Source organism: Macrobrachium rosenbergii, chromosome 4, assembly GCF_040412425.1.
Source record: "Macrobrachium rosenbergii isolate ZJJX-2024 chromosome 4, ASM4041242v1, whole genome shotgun sequence".
Taxonomy (NCBI): Eukaryota; Metazoa; Arthropoda; class Malacostraca; order Decapoda; family Palaemonidae; genus Macrobrachium; species Macrobrachium rosenbergii.
The window spans coordinates 70,022,588-70,038,859 of record NC_089744.1 but is presented as its reverse complement, the minus strand read 5'-3'; the positions used below and the strand labels follow the sequence as shown (position 1 = coordinate 70,038,859).

At 36.7% G+C, this 16,272-nt stretch overlaps 1 protein-coding gene across 3 annotated transcripts in view; it reads right to left on the bottom strand.

The window, feature by feature from the left end:
- SAK (Sak kinase) overlaps nt 1-16,272 on the bottom strand; it is a 138,459-nt gene that overhangs the window by 93,419 nt on the left and 28,768 nt on the right. For all 3 annotated transcript variants that reach the window (XM_067099435.1, XM_067099452.1, XM_067099442.1), the window contains exon 2: nt 14,506-14,601. In XM_067099435.1, coding sequence (XP_066955536.1) covers nt 14,506-14,601 — 96 coding nt within the window. The remainder of the gene's footprint in view (nt 1-14,505; nt 14,602-16,272) is intronic.

Below are 16,272 nucleotides of genomic sequence, written 5' to 3'. Positions count from 1 at the left end.
GTTAAAGTTAGCTTACATCTTCGTGCCATCAGGTGCAATCGGCATGTAAAAAATTCAAATTATGCTTGGCTATGCCATTAGGAGTGTCTCTGTAGTCACCTGTTTTCCCAGCAGATGGTGTTGGAATGTAAACAACCGAGTCAGAATTTTTCTTGATCTCCCATTAACATGTGGCAGATTATCATTACAGTATTTGGAATGAATCTTACCTACTGCTAAAGTTAGCTGACTACCACACTGAATGAGGATGGTGGGTTAGTGCAGCCAGAGAAACAGCATTCAGCCAAGCGAACTAAAAGCTTTTTAATGCGAAGAAAATGCTTCTCAACATTCCTGCCTGTTGTGTGATCCTTACTGGGAAGTACTGTAGCCAGACGTTGGAACCACAACAGGGTGTAAGGCCCTCGTAGCGAGACTTGTCAGAGGATCCTTACAGGGTAAAAAGGACTCTAATCTTGTAGAGTACTAGTGACTCCTGTGCCAGGGTTGAAAGCCCATAACCGACAGTCCAAAACTAACGACACTACCACCTTCATATATGAAAGTATGCTCCTTTACAACAGATGTCTACCTTCAGCTAAATTCAAAAACTGGATTTTCTAAAACTAACGATAAGATAGAAAGCAAGGTTACTATCATATATGGTTCATGAGAAAGTCCCCGTCACAACAAAAGGACTAGGGGCTTTATACCTCATGTACAAAACACAGTAGCTAGCACACTACACTGTTCGTGTTAGGAGCCGCGCTACTGAACACTAAACAATTTCCTAACTTGCTCTTACAACTGTTCACCCATTCCCAAAGGCGCTACTTACATGAAAATGCACCTTACAATAATGTGTTACCTTCTTATCGTTTTAACAGGAACTGAGGTAGAAGTACAGTAAACTAAAGGGAGCCAGTTAACAGATTCATCTTCGGCAAAAGGAAGTGAAAATGGAACCATGCGAATTATGCACTGCTTAAATACTAAGGGGAATCAACCAAAAACACAGTTGAAACCCCTTAAGTCTAAACGGAGGAACAGAGATGGAAGAGGTGACTACGCCAGAATATCAGTAATGAAGCCATGGAATCCTGGGAGACAGATTAATTTAATAAATTTATTACGCCCAAAGACGTCAAACAAAGTTACATATTAGCAGTTACTTACAGTACATCAGAAATCAACAGAAAAAAATTACAGCATTGAATTATTAGTATATCAGTTACAAAAATAACATATGAGATCGTATTCCATTATCACAACAACTGCAACAGACAGTTTAGCAACCACCAAAGTGTGGATGATGAGTCAAAATTAAGTCTAGGTGGTCATCTTTGAGTAAATATTGGCAGGTTTGAAGTAAATTTTCTCCTTGAGGTAACAGATTCCTGACAGTGGGGCAATGAAGGCAGTAGTGTTCAAGGTTATTGGCATTAGCAAGGTTACACAGTTTACATGAGGTGTAGTGTGGTATATCTAGTGTCTGTCCAACCTGCCACACAGGACGATATCCCAACCTTATCCTGGCACTTATGACATTATGCCTACGCACCATGAGTCCACGTCGCCGGTACTTGTGACTGCTCTGCAGAAAGTTATCATGATGTTGTATGGAAACACTAGTGCCCCTCTCTGCATCCCTACGCTGTACTGTACAGGCAAAAGCTGCTGAATATATTCTATGTTTAAGGCAGCGAAGTGAGGGCTCAACATTTCTGTCATCAAGTTCAAGCGTGCAGGCAGCTTTAGCAAGACTGTCCACCATGTCATTCCAAGCAAGCCCAATATGGGAAGGCATCCACATAAAGGACAAGACAAGCGAGGCATTGCTGGGAGACAGAGATAGATGGAGTGAACTGAGTATTCGGGTGGAGGAGAGGATTTTGTATGACATCAACATGTAACCCTGACGGCAGTGGGTGTTGTCTGCACGAGTGGGGAAGTTAGAGGTTTCTTGCATGACGTCACCACGTAAATGTGATGACAGATGGTGTCGCCTGCACAACACTTAAGAGCCGATTACTGAGAAGCAAGAGCTGTTCTGACACCCAGCTAATTCCCTCTAGAAAAGGGAGCGGCTGAAGAGGAAAAGCTGCTATTACGAATAATTGTTACATGATGGATACGAGATGATACATGGGAAAACTGAGAAAGGGGGAGGGACATTGTTTGCAAAGAGACGATATCGGGAGAGCAAACGAAAACCGAACTAGCATGCAACTCAGAACTACTGGGGCAAATGTAATAATTCTGTGACCCTAAATAATTCTACTGTTTACACCCATCTTATATCACTCTTGCTAAATGGGTGATGTGTAGACTAGCAAACGTGAGAATCAAACAACTCGTGTAGAGATGGTTGAGAGAGAGAGGTTGTGAAGGGCACAGACCTTGGTCCCAAGACACGCCTTGGTTCCATGTCAGAGAAGACCAACTGATGCAGATCATTCAAGAGGGCGGGCTACAGACAGATGCCAAGGCTCCGACACCTCACTTAAACATGACTATGATAAAAGAATAAGTCCCAATTACTTATATTTATCTCCTGAACCATATAGGGAGCAAAGAAAGGAGGAGTAGGAGTGAGAAAGGAATTAACCTAGGCTATCAGGATGGCTAATGGAGGAGGAGGAGAAGCAACATCAAAAGACAAAAGGAAAAGACTGAGTAGGCTTCTGGTTTGCCCTAACAAATTGTCTACATAAACTATCAGCCTTAAAATTAAACATTTCACAAATAATGAGGCAAAAACAGTTACCCCCCCCCTTGACCTGCATGAAAACCTTTTCTAGAAAATGGCATTACTGTACTGATGCCATTCAGATGTTTTCCAAAAAAGGTAAGGCTAAGGGATCACCTGTGTGTGCAGAACTATCTTGGATGCAGGAGTGTTTTGCCTTCTAACACCATAGAAAATTATAAAAACTCCTCCTCTGTCCAGTTAAATCCTTAGTAGTTCTAACTGGACATAAGACATCCATTTCTTCATAGCTTACCTAAGCAGTTGAATTAGGCACTGTCACAAATCTGGGGAGGTCTTGAAATTCACTAATAAAAACTGTTAATAGGTCAAACTGGACATGATAGCCACTTCTTCAATAACTATCAAAGCAGTAAATTAGGCACTGTCACAAAACTGGGAAGGGCTTCACTACTATATCTTTTCGCTGAGCAACGAAAGAAAAGAGGCTGCCCTAGAACAAAGCCCACATACTAGAGAGGGCTTGAAACTCTCAATACACTCTGCCACAGCAAGAGTTAAAAGAAAAGTCCTTAACATTCTTAAGTGATGCCTTATCAAAAGGTTCAACTAAAGTTAAGATAAAAACTGAAGGACTATGTCTAAATTTCATCATAAATCATGATAGGAAGATGAAATTTCCAGCATAAAAGACTGAAAACCTCTTCAAACTTTAAATCATGAATAATATTCCAGTCAGCATAAGGTAGAACTGAAAGCAATGTACTGTAAAGTGGTATCCTGGATCGCTGTGACAGAAAACTGCTTAGTGTACCTGAGATACTGGTAAAACTTCAGACAGGGTCTCTAGTGAAACAGGTGTTGGATATCACTCTGGACAAGCACCAAGATAAAAAAAAAAAAATAAATAAATAACCACTGTAATTGATACACAAGTCTAACAGCGGAGAGCCTTCTCCATTTAAGGACTGCTTCCTTGGCCAAGCTAGAAAAGCCCTTAGCTCATAACCGACAACTGACAATCTCCATACGGGCAGATGAAGCATGTGGAGGTTTGAAGGAACCTGTTTGAAAGATGAGGAACATCTACAGTCAGGAAAGAAAGTTAGGGGAACCAACCCTTTGGGACCATGAATAAGCTATGAAAATCATCATTGTGATCTGCAAAACTCACAACTTGTTGAGCATTTCCTCAAACTGCAAAAAGAGGAAAAGCATACGGGTCTAGAATACAGTAAACCCCCGTATTCGCGGGGGATGCGTACCACACCCCCTGCGAATAGCTAAAACCTGCGAATACTTAGAACCCTTCTAAAAACACTTAGAATTGCCTATTTTGATAGTTCAAACACACGAAAAAAAAACTAAAAATGCTCATACAGGTATTATCCTACTCACGATGCGGTTAGGTTCCAAACAAGCCCATCGTTTGTTAGAAAAAACGTATCTCGAACATAGCCTAGCCTACACTCGGGTATTCAGAACCATGTATACATAATAGCCTACCCTACATTATAAAGTATACTCTATACATACACGGTATAGTAATTATTAATATCAGCTAATTCTGAAGGTTAATGCAGAGTGACTTATGATAATTCAATAAAAAGAGAAATTGAATAACAAACAAGAATTAGCTTAGCCTACACTACGGTATACTGTACTGTATACATACACGGTAGCCTAGCCTACATTATACTGTACTCTATACTCACACATCATATTATACAAACATCAACATAATGAGTATGCATCTTTTCCATGGATCTTTTAAAATGTTATGCCTTAATTCGCTGTATCCAATAATATTGTATATATTCTCATATTGTTTTTGTATTATAAATTGTGATCATAGTGATCAATGTTTTGGTTTGGAAATCGATTATGCAGTATGTTTATTTCGCTTTTAATTCAGTTCAGAGCACTTTTTTTGCTTCTAATTAGCATAAATGAATCTCTACATACTTTATTTATATGGGGCAAGGTTATTTTTCGTTATACAGTAAACCCCTGTATTCGTGGGGGATGAGCAACGCAACCCCCATGAATAGCTAAAATCTGCGAATACTTAAAACCCCTCTAAAAACACTTAGAACTGCCTATTTTGATAGTTCAAACACAAAGATAAAAACCTCTAAAAATGCTTATACCCAAGTATTTTACTAGTTTTATCGAAAAAAGTGCATTTGGTTATGAAAATGATAAGGAAATACAAGTAATTAGTGAATATTTCTCAGTGAAAAATACTGTGAATGGCGAATTTTTCCTGAATAATGGGTATACGTTTCACACACATCCGTGAAATACCTGAGCCCGCAAATATGGGGAGGTTTTACGAAGTGTTTTTAAGTCCAAATATAACTTAAATATGTCTCAATGTGAAACTGACTTAGGTATTTTTATTGTTAATAGATGACACTGGCCGTTTGGGGTGTTTATTTTGTGTTAAAAAATCAAGATTCCGTTCACTCTTTTCACATGATTTCATCATAATACGAGCTTTACGTATTTATTGTTTATCGGCGTAAAAATAGCAGTAGCGTGTTCTTTCATGCCCCGTAGTTTTGATTAAAATACTCTCTCTCCAATTTTAATTACGGTCGAATTTCATCCATGTTGCTTATGCACGATAATTTATAGTCATTAGCAGCTTGAACGTTGTTTTCTCAGCTTCAGCTACAACTTGCAGCTTAAATTTAGCAGTATATTTCCTTGCCAATCTTTTATCCATACCGAATAAGGGGATAATATACATATATCAGTCCTATTCTACTTAACGTCATTTGTACTATAACTACGGTAATTGTGTATTACCATACGATGGTTGAAATACAGGGCGAAACGGCTGTTGTTATCCGATTCGGTGATAAGGAAAACGAAAGTTTCTCGGTCGGCTGTTTATGGCTGTGCGCATTTACGCAAGAGTTTAACATTACTAACAATACTTTTATCATTCTCTTTTACTTTTTAGCTACAAGATGGGATAAAGAGATGGAGGAAAAGAAGTTTGTCTATTGTAATTTAGTCTCTCTCGCTGCCTGTGCCTGCACAAATTTTAAAAATATTTTATAAATATTGTTGTATCGGTATTAACTGCTCACTCCGTTGCAAAATCGAATTATCGTAAGGCGAATTATCGTAACTCGAGCACTACCTGAATATTTTAACTCTTTCATGACCTAATGATGTAGTGGTACATAAAATTACCCTACTCCCCTTCCTACCCGACTGATGTACTGCTACGTAAAATTTACTAAAATTTTTCGTATGTGTGTTAGGAGTAAATTTTTTTTTTATTCGGACAATTAGTGGTTTCCATAGGCTAAAGCATACCTTGGACCGTGTAACTCAGGCATCAATACGCCAGCCAAGCAGTTCCTGTACTGTGCATGCGCAAATCCCTGGCGTAGTAAAATTCTCACAATGAAATCAGCTGATCCTACCCATGCTTCCTCTCATATCTTACATTTTTTTTTTTTTTTGGGCTTTTTATAAAATGTGGGATTTGTATGTGGGATTTCATTATTGGAAACACTGTTTCGTACCCTCTTTTTCTATAAATTTTTTCACCAACTGTACTTATTTGTTTTTCATTCTTTTATATGTCGATATTTAGAGAATTTTGTGGGCTTTCTTATAAAAAATAATTCATTCGCCTCACTGTTATAGTTTTTGAGCTACGAACGATAATGTTGACAGGGCTAAAATTTTTTTTTTTGTTTCAATCAACTTATAACGTTAAAATGAAACTGTTGCATTTACCAAAACCATTTTTCTTGACTCTCACTGTATCCCTCAACCTTTACTCTACATTTTTGTATATTTACAAAGTAATTCCTATGAAAAATAACCGAGATAGAGCTCTTAAAATAAATAACTTTCTAACGCTAATTCTCACCGTACGCCGGGCAGCGTGCTCTGTTTCTTACCCTCTTTTCTATCGATTTTTTCACCAACTGTACTTATTTGTTCTTCATTATTTTATATATCGATATTTGGAGAATTTTGTTAGCTTTCTCATAAAAAAAAATTCATTTGCCTGAAGTTCAGTTTTTGGACTACGAACGAAAATGTAAAAATAAGTAAAGATTTTTTTTTTTTTTTTTTTAAATAACTCAAATTTTTTCATATTTAGAGGGCTGGGACTCTTATTCTGACTATTCCACCATAAAATATAAACACTGAGAAAAAAAAGGACAGCAAAATGAATGTTGTTCACATAAAATTTCTATTTTTGCTGAATTTTTGAAAAAATTTTTTCCTGCTGTCGAGCGCTCCCAGACACCTTGGATCTCTGGTAGGCGTGGCGCTCAGACTATAAAGATGCGAAAGTGTTAATAGTTTTATCACAAAAAGTGCATTTAGTCATGAAAATGAGATGAAAATACAGTAATTAGTAGTGGATATTTCTCAGTGAAAAACACCATGAATGGGCAAATTTTCAGCAAATCATGTGTATATATGTTCCATAGAGAAATCCGTGAATAGGTGAGTCCACAAATCGTGAGACCACGAATACGGGGGGTTTACTGTAGACCATTCTTGAAGGAAGGCAACAACTGGCATCAACTGCCCGGTGAGAATTAGTGCTAGAAAGTTATTCTTTTTTTTGAAGAGCTCTATCTCAGTTATTTTTCATAGGAATTACTTTGTAAATATACAAAAATGTAGAGTACAGGTTGAGGGATACAGTGAGAGTCAAGAAAAATGGTTTTGGTAAATGCAACCGTTTCATTTTGACATTATAAGTTGATTGAAACGAAAGAGCAATAAACTGGCAGAGTAGTGTTTTGGGGAGTCATGAACAGAAGGATGGTTGGGTCTCCCCAAAGGTTCCACAACTTTTGGCAAACCTGAGGAAGAGGAGACTAACAGACTAGAAACCTTGCCTTTTTCTGCTGACTTGGTCTTCAATAACAAAGGTTTTCCCTAGGACAAAATGAGGTAATGAAAAGACACTGCAGGACTGTCCAAAGGGTAAGGAAGTTTCACTGTTAGTCTGAACATCTCTCTTGAACTGTCTCTCCTTGTCATTTTGTGTAAGAATCAAGACTTGCAAAAGACCATTCTAAACTGCCAAGAACTGCAGTATAGGGAGTACCTTCCAACTCACCAACATCAAATGTTTCTCAGAATTGCCTCGCAGTTTGCCTCCAAGACATCTTAGGACACAGAATAAAGACATTACAGACCCCAAAAATGGTAGAAAATTGGCTATCTCTCCATTACAAAACCCCCAAGAATTCTTCATCCCCAGATAAGCAACTGACTGGGTCAGAAAAGCAATTTAGTCAACACAGAACAAAATATCTTCCTGATGTTAGACATAAAACAGTTCTTCGCCCTCAAGGTCAACATAAAACCCTTTGGTGAGAACGAACCAGACGCCCAAACAAGAGAGAAATACTCTGATATCAAGCAGATGACTCCATATTGCTAAAACCTCAACCCACAGGAGAATACTTTACTTTGATTGAAGGTGTACCAGGAATGGAAGTACGTGTCCTACGGTACATGTCGACAGAAATGATCTTTTGCCCTTCCAAAAGACTGCCAGGAGCAAACTGAAAGACTCATTGAAAAGGGAGGCATATGAATAAACTTGTTGAGGCAAGAAATGCCCATGGTTCGATGGTCTCGTTGCATAACAACTGCCCAACCTACCTTTCCAAACTTTGAACTTCTGTGTGAAGAGTGTGAAGAAAAGGATATCAGGAAGATGATGGGGTAAAAGAAATAACAAAAGGTACAAAGTATCCTTCCCTGAAAACCATCACTACCAGAGGTTTGATTTGACGCTATGCCAAGCACTTCTGAAAGTCTGCACATGGCCTACAGGGGATCCACCCAGCCTACCTAAACTGGGAGTTCAAAGCATCAATTATAGTTACAGGTGTAAATTTTACCCCATATAATGTGAGCCAGAACACTACTGAAGCAGAACTTGAGAGCACTTTGGGAAATTCTAAAAGGAAATGACATGCAAAAAAGGCTTTAGAATCTAATACTGTATCCTGATTCGAGGCATAAGTGATAGCCTTAAATACTTAGAGGTTAATGAGATGATGATGTGCCACTGTCAAAAAATGGCTACTAATGATTGAGCAGGGATACTTTAACTGATTTAAACACAACTGTTTCTGTTGCTTACAACGGAGTTCAGAAAAGGAAAAAGACATTCCTCCCATTAGCCTTGGAGTAGGGATATCAAAGAGAGGATACAAGTCCGATGCATCATCAAGAAACTCTGCCTCTCATGATTAATATTTAACTATTACCAATATCATTCAATGTACTAAATGGTGACAGAGGCGTAGAATGTAATGTCTGTTATAGACTGATATATACACCCCCGTATGCGGTAAATTTATCGATAGCAATTCATCGACAACAATTCATTGATTAGCAATTCATCGACCAAGCAATTTACCGATTCAATAATTTGTCGATTTACAGAAAAAATAAAAACATAATTCAAAGGTTTAAAAAAGCAAATAACTTATTCAACAATTCATCTATCTACAGAAAAATAAAAGTTAAAAATAGCAAACCACCAATATAACAATTCATCTATTTACAAAAAAATAAAAACAAATTTACGAGATTTTCCTTTTAAAGAGAAACAAAAATGCTTTAGTTCTTATCTTCAAGCCCTCGAGGATGGATATTCAGTTTGTTGAAACAGAAAAAGGCAGAAAAAAACTGTTTGTGTGCGGCCATCTGTTCTACAGAGAAAAGAAGATCGAAGAGACTGTGCACTGGAAGTGTGAGAAATACTATAAAAATAACTGTCGAGCTCGAGTGAGTACATGCGGAAACACGATAATAAGGCAATCAAATGAACATAATCACGCTGCTAATGCAGCAAGTGTCGAAGCAGCGAAAGTCTGTGAGAAAATTCGCGAAAAGGCAAAAAATACAACGGAGTCAGCTCATGCCCTATTGTCCGATGTTCTTGGAGAATGCAGTCAAGCAGCAATTGGTAAGCTTCCAAGCACTGACTGTATGAAAAAAAAACTGTGAGAAATATCCGATTTAAGAAGAACGATGGACCTAGCCTTCCAACACATAGAAAAGACAACTTTCCCAGAAGGATTGATAAAGTTGTCAAATGGTGACGAGTTTTTGTATTTTGATTCTGGAAATGTTGAGGACCGAATATTAATCTTTGCGACAAAGAAAAGTCTTGAACTCTTGTTAAAGTGCAAACATTGGTACGCCGACGGAACATTTAAATCGGTGCCTTTGTTGTTTTATCAATTATACACACTCCATGGACTGGAAGAAAATACATCTATTCCTTTAGTATACGCTTTGTTACCTGGAAAATCAAATAGAAATTACGTAACATTACTAGAAAATATCAAAAAGTTTAACCGTATGCAAGCATCGTTAACAATCACACTAGATTATGAAAAAGCTATGATTAAGGCTGTTAGTGAAGTGTTTAGCACCACACAGCAACGTGGGTGTTTTTTTTTCACTTTTCTCAATGCATTATCACGATCGATTCAGTCAAACGGCTTAAAGCAAAGGTACGAGACCGACGCAGACTTTGCATTAAGTCTTAAAATGCTATCGGCTCTAGCATTTGTTCCTGTTCATGCAGTCATAGGAGCATTTGAAGAGTTATGTGATAGTGATGCCATACCTCTTGAAGCACAACCAGTTGTCGATTACATGGAGGATACAGTGAACCCTCGTTTATCGTGGTAGATAGGTTCCAGAACTGGCCGCGATAGCTGAAAATCCACGAAGTAGGGATACCATATTTACAGTATTTATTTAACATGTATTCAGACTTTTAAAACCCTCCCTTTACATAGTACTGTTAACAAACCACCCTTTACAGTAATGTACAGATATCTACAATACGTACATACAGTATGCAGGCACAAATGATAAGCAATAAAACAGTAAGTGAACATAAAAAAATAGAAAGATTGTTATGGTGCGTACTGTACAATTGTACTGAATTATATGTCATAATGCAATGAACCAACAGTACTAGCAGATATTAATAATTATTAATGGAATTAATGAAATATTTGGGTCTTCATATATCGCGACTATTTTTGAAATTTCCGGAAAACCCGCTATATATTTTCTCTTATAATATACATACGTAATGGAAAAAATCCGCGAAGTCGTGAATCCGCGATAGTCGAACCGCGAAGTAGCGAGGGTTCACTGTACTTGGATAGGTCAGCCTGATCGAAGACTAGTACGTCGACCTCCTCAGTTTCCACATAAAATGTGGAATGTGTATCAAGCCATTTTGGAAGATCTACCTAAAACCAACAACTCAGTCGAGGGCTGGCATCGGGGTTTTGAGGCGCAGCTCACATCTTACCATCCTAACATTTGGAAGTTTGTGGAGTGCATCAAACGGGAACAAACATTGAGCAATGCCAAAATTGAACAATACCTTGCAGGACAAGAGCCCCCTTTGAAAAAGCGGAAATACTGTGACTCTGCCAAACGGATAAAAAGAATTGTATTGAACTATGATGCTAGTGAGCCTGTCATTGACTACTTGAGGGGCTTAGCGCATAACATCTCTTTTTAATTAGTAAAAAGTTTTCCTTTTACAATTGAATGAAATTTTTTTAAAGATATTCATATTTCAAAATTTTTCAAGACATAAGAATAAAGGTTGAATTTATGTATTTTAACATTTTCTTTGAATTTGTTTTATTTCCATATTCTTTTGCAGATCATTGTTATATCAAAACAAAAAATGATTATGTGAATAATAAATACTTTATCTTTTATTCCTGTAAACTTTTCTTTGACCTCTATTAATAATAATAATAATTATTATTATTATTATTAAACAAACAAACAAACTCAGGGCAACAGACGAAAGCTAAATGACTGAAGTTACAAACAAACCACTTAAAAAACTAAAAGCAATGCAAATTAAATGACCAAAGTAGTCAATCGATAAATTGATGAATCGGTGAATTGCTTGGTCGATGAATTGCTAATCGATGAATTGTTGTCGATGAATTTTCCTAGACTCATACACCCCATGTCCTAAAGGTTGGCCACAAAGCCATTAGTCCAGTATTCATTTTGGGCATGATGGCCTAATCTATGGTATTTACACCTATCGTGGCCTATGTTGATTTTTTAACCTGTAGGCCTTATAAAACATAACCTACAAAAAAAAGGGGGAGAGGGGGGGAAATGTAGACAGAACAGACAAAACAGTGACACCACACAATAACATATATCTACATATGTACATACACATAGCTACATACATAGGCCTATATACAGTATATATGTGCATGCAAAAATATTACACATATTTATATAAACATACAGTATATTACTCTTGCAGTAATTGAGCTGTAGCGCTAAGAATGAAATACCGCAATAAAAAGTACTAACGCTTTACAATTAGGACTGAACACCTGACCTTTTAGAGGCAACTTAGGCTACAGTATATAATGTATTTAAGTCCTAAATCAGCTCTAAGCTGCTTCAAAGCTGGAAAAGATGCAGGATCATCCCTCTAGTATTTTCAATATTACACAAAATTCTATTATCTCACCAGATCAGTCATTATTTGACAAGAGAAACTATGCTCGTGCCTTAACTAGGTTAACATAGGCTACACTGTCATTGGCAAAACCGATTTCACAGACTCTTCTTATACAACAGCCTAAAGCTTTCATCTTTGTTTGTTGTAGCTGACATAATGCAAAAACAGAAAACAAGTGCAGTACCATACAGGAGAGATTTAGCCATAAATCATAAAAAAATTAATAACACCAAATCACACATCTGCCGAAGCAGACAGCAAGAAGAATACTGACTCAACTGTTTACATTCCAACACCACCTGCTGGGTAAACAGGTGACTACAGAGACAGTCCTAACAGGTTAGCCAAGCTTAATCTGAATTTTTAAAATGCCGACCGCGACTGATGGAGTGAAGATGTAAGCTAACTTTAACAGTAGGTAAGATTCATTCCATATAATATACTTTGGTTGTAATACTATAATGATGGCAGTGATATTTCCTCATCATCATGTCTTAACGTCAGCTTTTCCCTGTACAGTATGGGGTTAAAGATGTGAAATGTGTTCTTTCCGCTCTTCTGCCTAAACCCCTCTTAGGTCAGTCTTCATCAGTCCCCTTTTTCCATGATTTCCTGCACCTTCCTATAGACCTTTCATTCTTCTAATTCAATATCTACTGCTTTTCTGACCAACTGTTCCTCATCCCTTCTCATCACATCTCCATACCATCTCAATCTTTGAGAGATTTCATTTTTTTTTTTTTTTTCAGTATTTGGAGGTCACATCTCTCCACCAATCCCATTTCATAATCTTCCCACTGGGCTCTAATCAAGAACTTAACATTCAATGTCACAGCTTTTCAAAATTTACTACTTTTTCCTGTCAGTGCCCATGTTTCTGCTGTATACAGTAGTATAGTCTTATGTACCAATTGTAAGTCTCTGCTCTAAAACTGGGAATTTTTATTTACTAGCAGCTGAGCCATCTCTTATCCATGCTGCAGCTACTCTTTTTCACACTATCCTCTCAATTCCTGCTTCACAGTCATGTGGCCCCTCAGCAACAGAAAAGACCCAGCCATCTATCACAACAGAGTTCTGAACTTTCCCCTCTTCCTCACTTGCTCTTTCAATATATTTTTGGCAATGAAAACCTCTCATTCCATAAATATTGTAATCCTGAGCACATCTTGAAACACCATCTTTTTACTCTGCTTCCTTTCCAGGGACCTTAAGCTTTGTTTTGCTTACACTGATTTTTAGTTCTTACTTCTCCATTCTACTCTTCCACCTTTTAAACATTTTCACACCTCTTCCTTGGCTTCTGCTGTGAACACATCACCATCTGCATAGAGCAGTTCCCAGGAGTCCCCTTTTTTCTGCACTCCTTTGTAGCTACTTCTATTATGATAAACAACAAAAGAGTTCAGTGCTGATTACTGATGGATACCAATGTTTATCTCAAATCCTTCTCATACAATTGCCACTATCTTCATTCTAGATCTATTTTAATGGCAAAGTAACATCACTAACTAAACACACCTTTCAAATGCAAGTGATAATGACTAATAAAACTTGCCTAGTGTTGACCAATAAAACATTATGTATTATGTTAGGTAAGCAGATTATTTAGTTTTGATCATTAAAAGAAATCCAGTTCCAAAAGAGCTGAATAACCAAACCTATACAGTAGTTTTGACTGCTCTGGCACCACAGTATTATATGAGCCGCCTCAACCTGTTTACTATTACAGTAGTTTCTTCCTCTTTTTCCAAGAAGTTCCTTTTTATTTCTTGCAATCCTTTTTATTCTAACCCCATAACACAAATTCTGCCATTATACCTTCTATTCCAAACATCTCTTCCCTATTAGATTTTCTTATAAACGATAGATTTTAAAATCCCTGACTATTTAGTCTTTGCAACCTCTACCATCTGCAACATATATGATAAACTCTGTACACTTAGAGAATCCAAACTAAATTTCATGAAATATTCTCTAGATCTGAAAATAAATAAATTGTTCTGTGCACAAGTAAATGAAACTCAAAACTAAACAAAATTAAAGGACTTAGTTCTAACCTACACCCCAAAAAAGAGAAGCATAATTATGGAAGAGCATAGTTCTCTTAAAAAATCGTTCTGTAGTCAGCAACTTTGTTTTCTATCTGGAAAGGTTTCCTGTGAATGATTAAACTAAGTCTTATTTTAACTGATAAAATAAAAAGTAATAATTAAATACATTTATATACTTTAAAATTGTGCCAGTATTAACTGCAACTTACTTTTTTTATGGCAACCTCCTGACCTGTGTTCCGACATCTTGCTCTGTAAACAACTGCAAATCCACCTTTCCCCAGCTGCTCGCTGACATCGTACTCCTAGAAATGAAAATAACTGATATAGTATGGAGAAGATTTTGGTGCAAGTGCAATGACTTCGAACTATAATCACGTGATTATGAAAATGATATCCAGTATGACATCAACTCCAATTTGTTGCATGTGCGGGTGTGTTTATATATATACATATATATCAAAAGCAATTTTGGCATAAATTTTCTTTCATTTCACACAATGTAGGGGTTATGTTGAGCAACTTTTGATGTTACAAACTAAATATTCCTAATGAGCATAGGTCACTGCTTTCACTATATGGCTAATTAAAGAACAGTACTAATCAGTTTCTTTTTCTAATTTATTTAGGTTTCTCAAGTAAATTTGAATAAAGGTCACAAAGTCTCATTAAATAATAAAACAACTGCAATCAATCATTTAAAATTTTTTTTTTTTTTTTACTTTTTCTAATTTTTTTTTTTAAATAAAGGTTGTACATACATTTATACAAACAACCATTTTTTGCTGACAGCACTAACAAATTCTTGCAATGTCCAATGCCAAGCTTCATCCATTTCCTGTACTGAACACTCAGATAGTCTTCCTATCAGTTATGAAAGTTGAAGCTTACAATCTATACAGAGACTACCATGCCTCTTTGCCTCAAATTTACAGATCTACTGATTTTATTTTTAAAATCTTGTTGCTTCATTTATCTTTACTTATTAATTTATTTACTTACAAGACATTCATCTGTATTTTCCTCTCTTTCATTGAGGCCTCTTATTCCAATGAAGCTTTTTCAAACTATGTACTAATGTATGACTTTGCATGAAATTTAAAAAAAACCAATAATACAGTACTAATGTATTCTTACCCACAGGGCTGTCTGTGAAGCAACAGGTTTAGCTAACCTAGCAACCTCCTGCATCCAACTACTGACTGAAAGATTGACTTTGCCTTTACTAATAATGCCAAAATATAATGTCAGTGGCATTAGAGCAGTTAAACTGTTCATTCAATGAATAAAGAGGCTGTGAAAATTAAGGCTATGCTATTCATAAAATTTATCTTGGTTATGTTGCAGCCATATTTTTTCTGAATGGTGATTCTAATACGGTATGGTAAGGTGTGACTATACTTTACTCACATCCAAAAATATTTAAAAAGTTGATATCCTCTTCCAATCATAAACTGGTGATATATACGGACAATGGCACTTAATAAATTATAATTTAACCCTACGTCTTTACATCTCTGTTCTCCATGACTTCCTGTGTCTTCCTGAAAGTTTTCATCCTTCTATTTCTGCATCTACTGCTTTCTGACCATTTGTTTCTCATCCCTTCTCATCACATGCCCAAACCATCTCAGGCTTTGAGATCTTGGTCTTTTTACTAGCCTATTGACACAACATCTTCCCACAAATTCCTCATTCAAAAGATAATCTTCCCAATATACTCTGGTCATGAATCTTAACATTCTATGGCTACACCTTTTCAAAATATATTTTTATAATAAAATAAAAGTTTTATATATACTTACCAAATAATTACCTTGCTATTAGTTTTTACTTTATGCAGCAGCTCACAATTTAAAAATCGCAGTAGTGGTCTTTTGTTTGGGTGTATGTACTGCCCCGCCCACTTTTGGGGAAGAATAGGTACAACACAGCTAAAGAGTTCAATTCGTCTGTGCCCTCTGTCCATGAGAGGG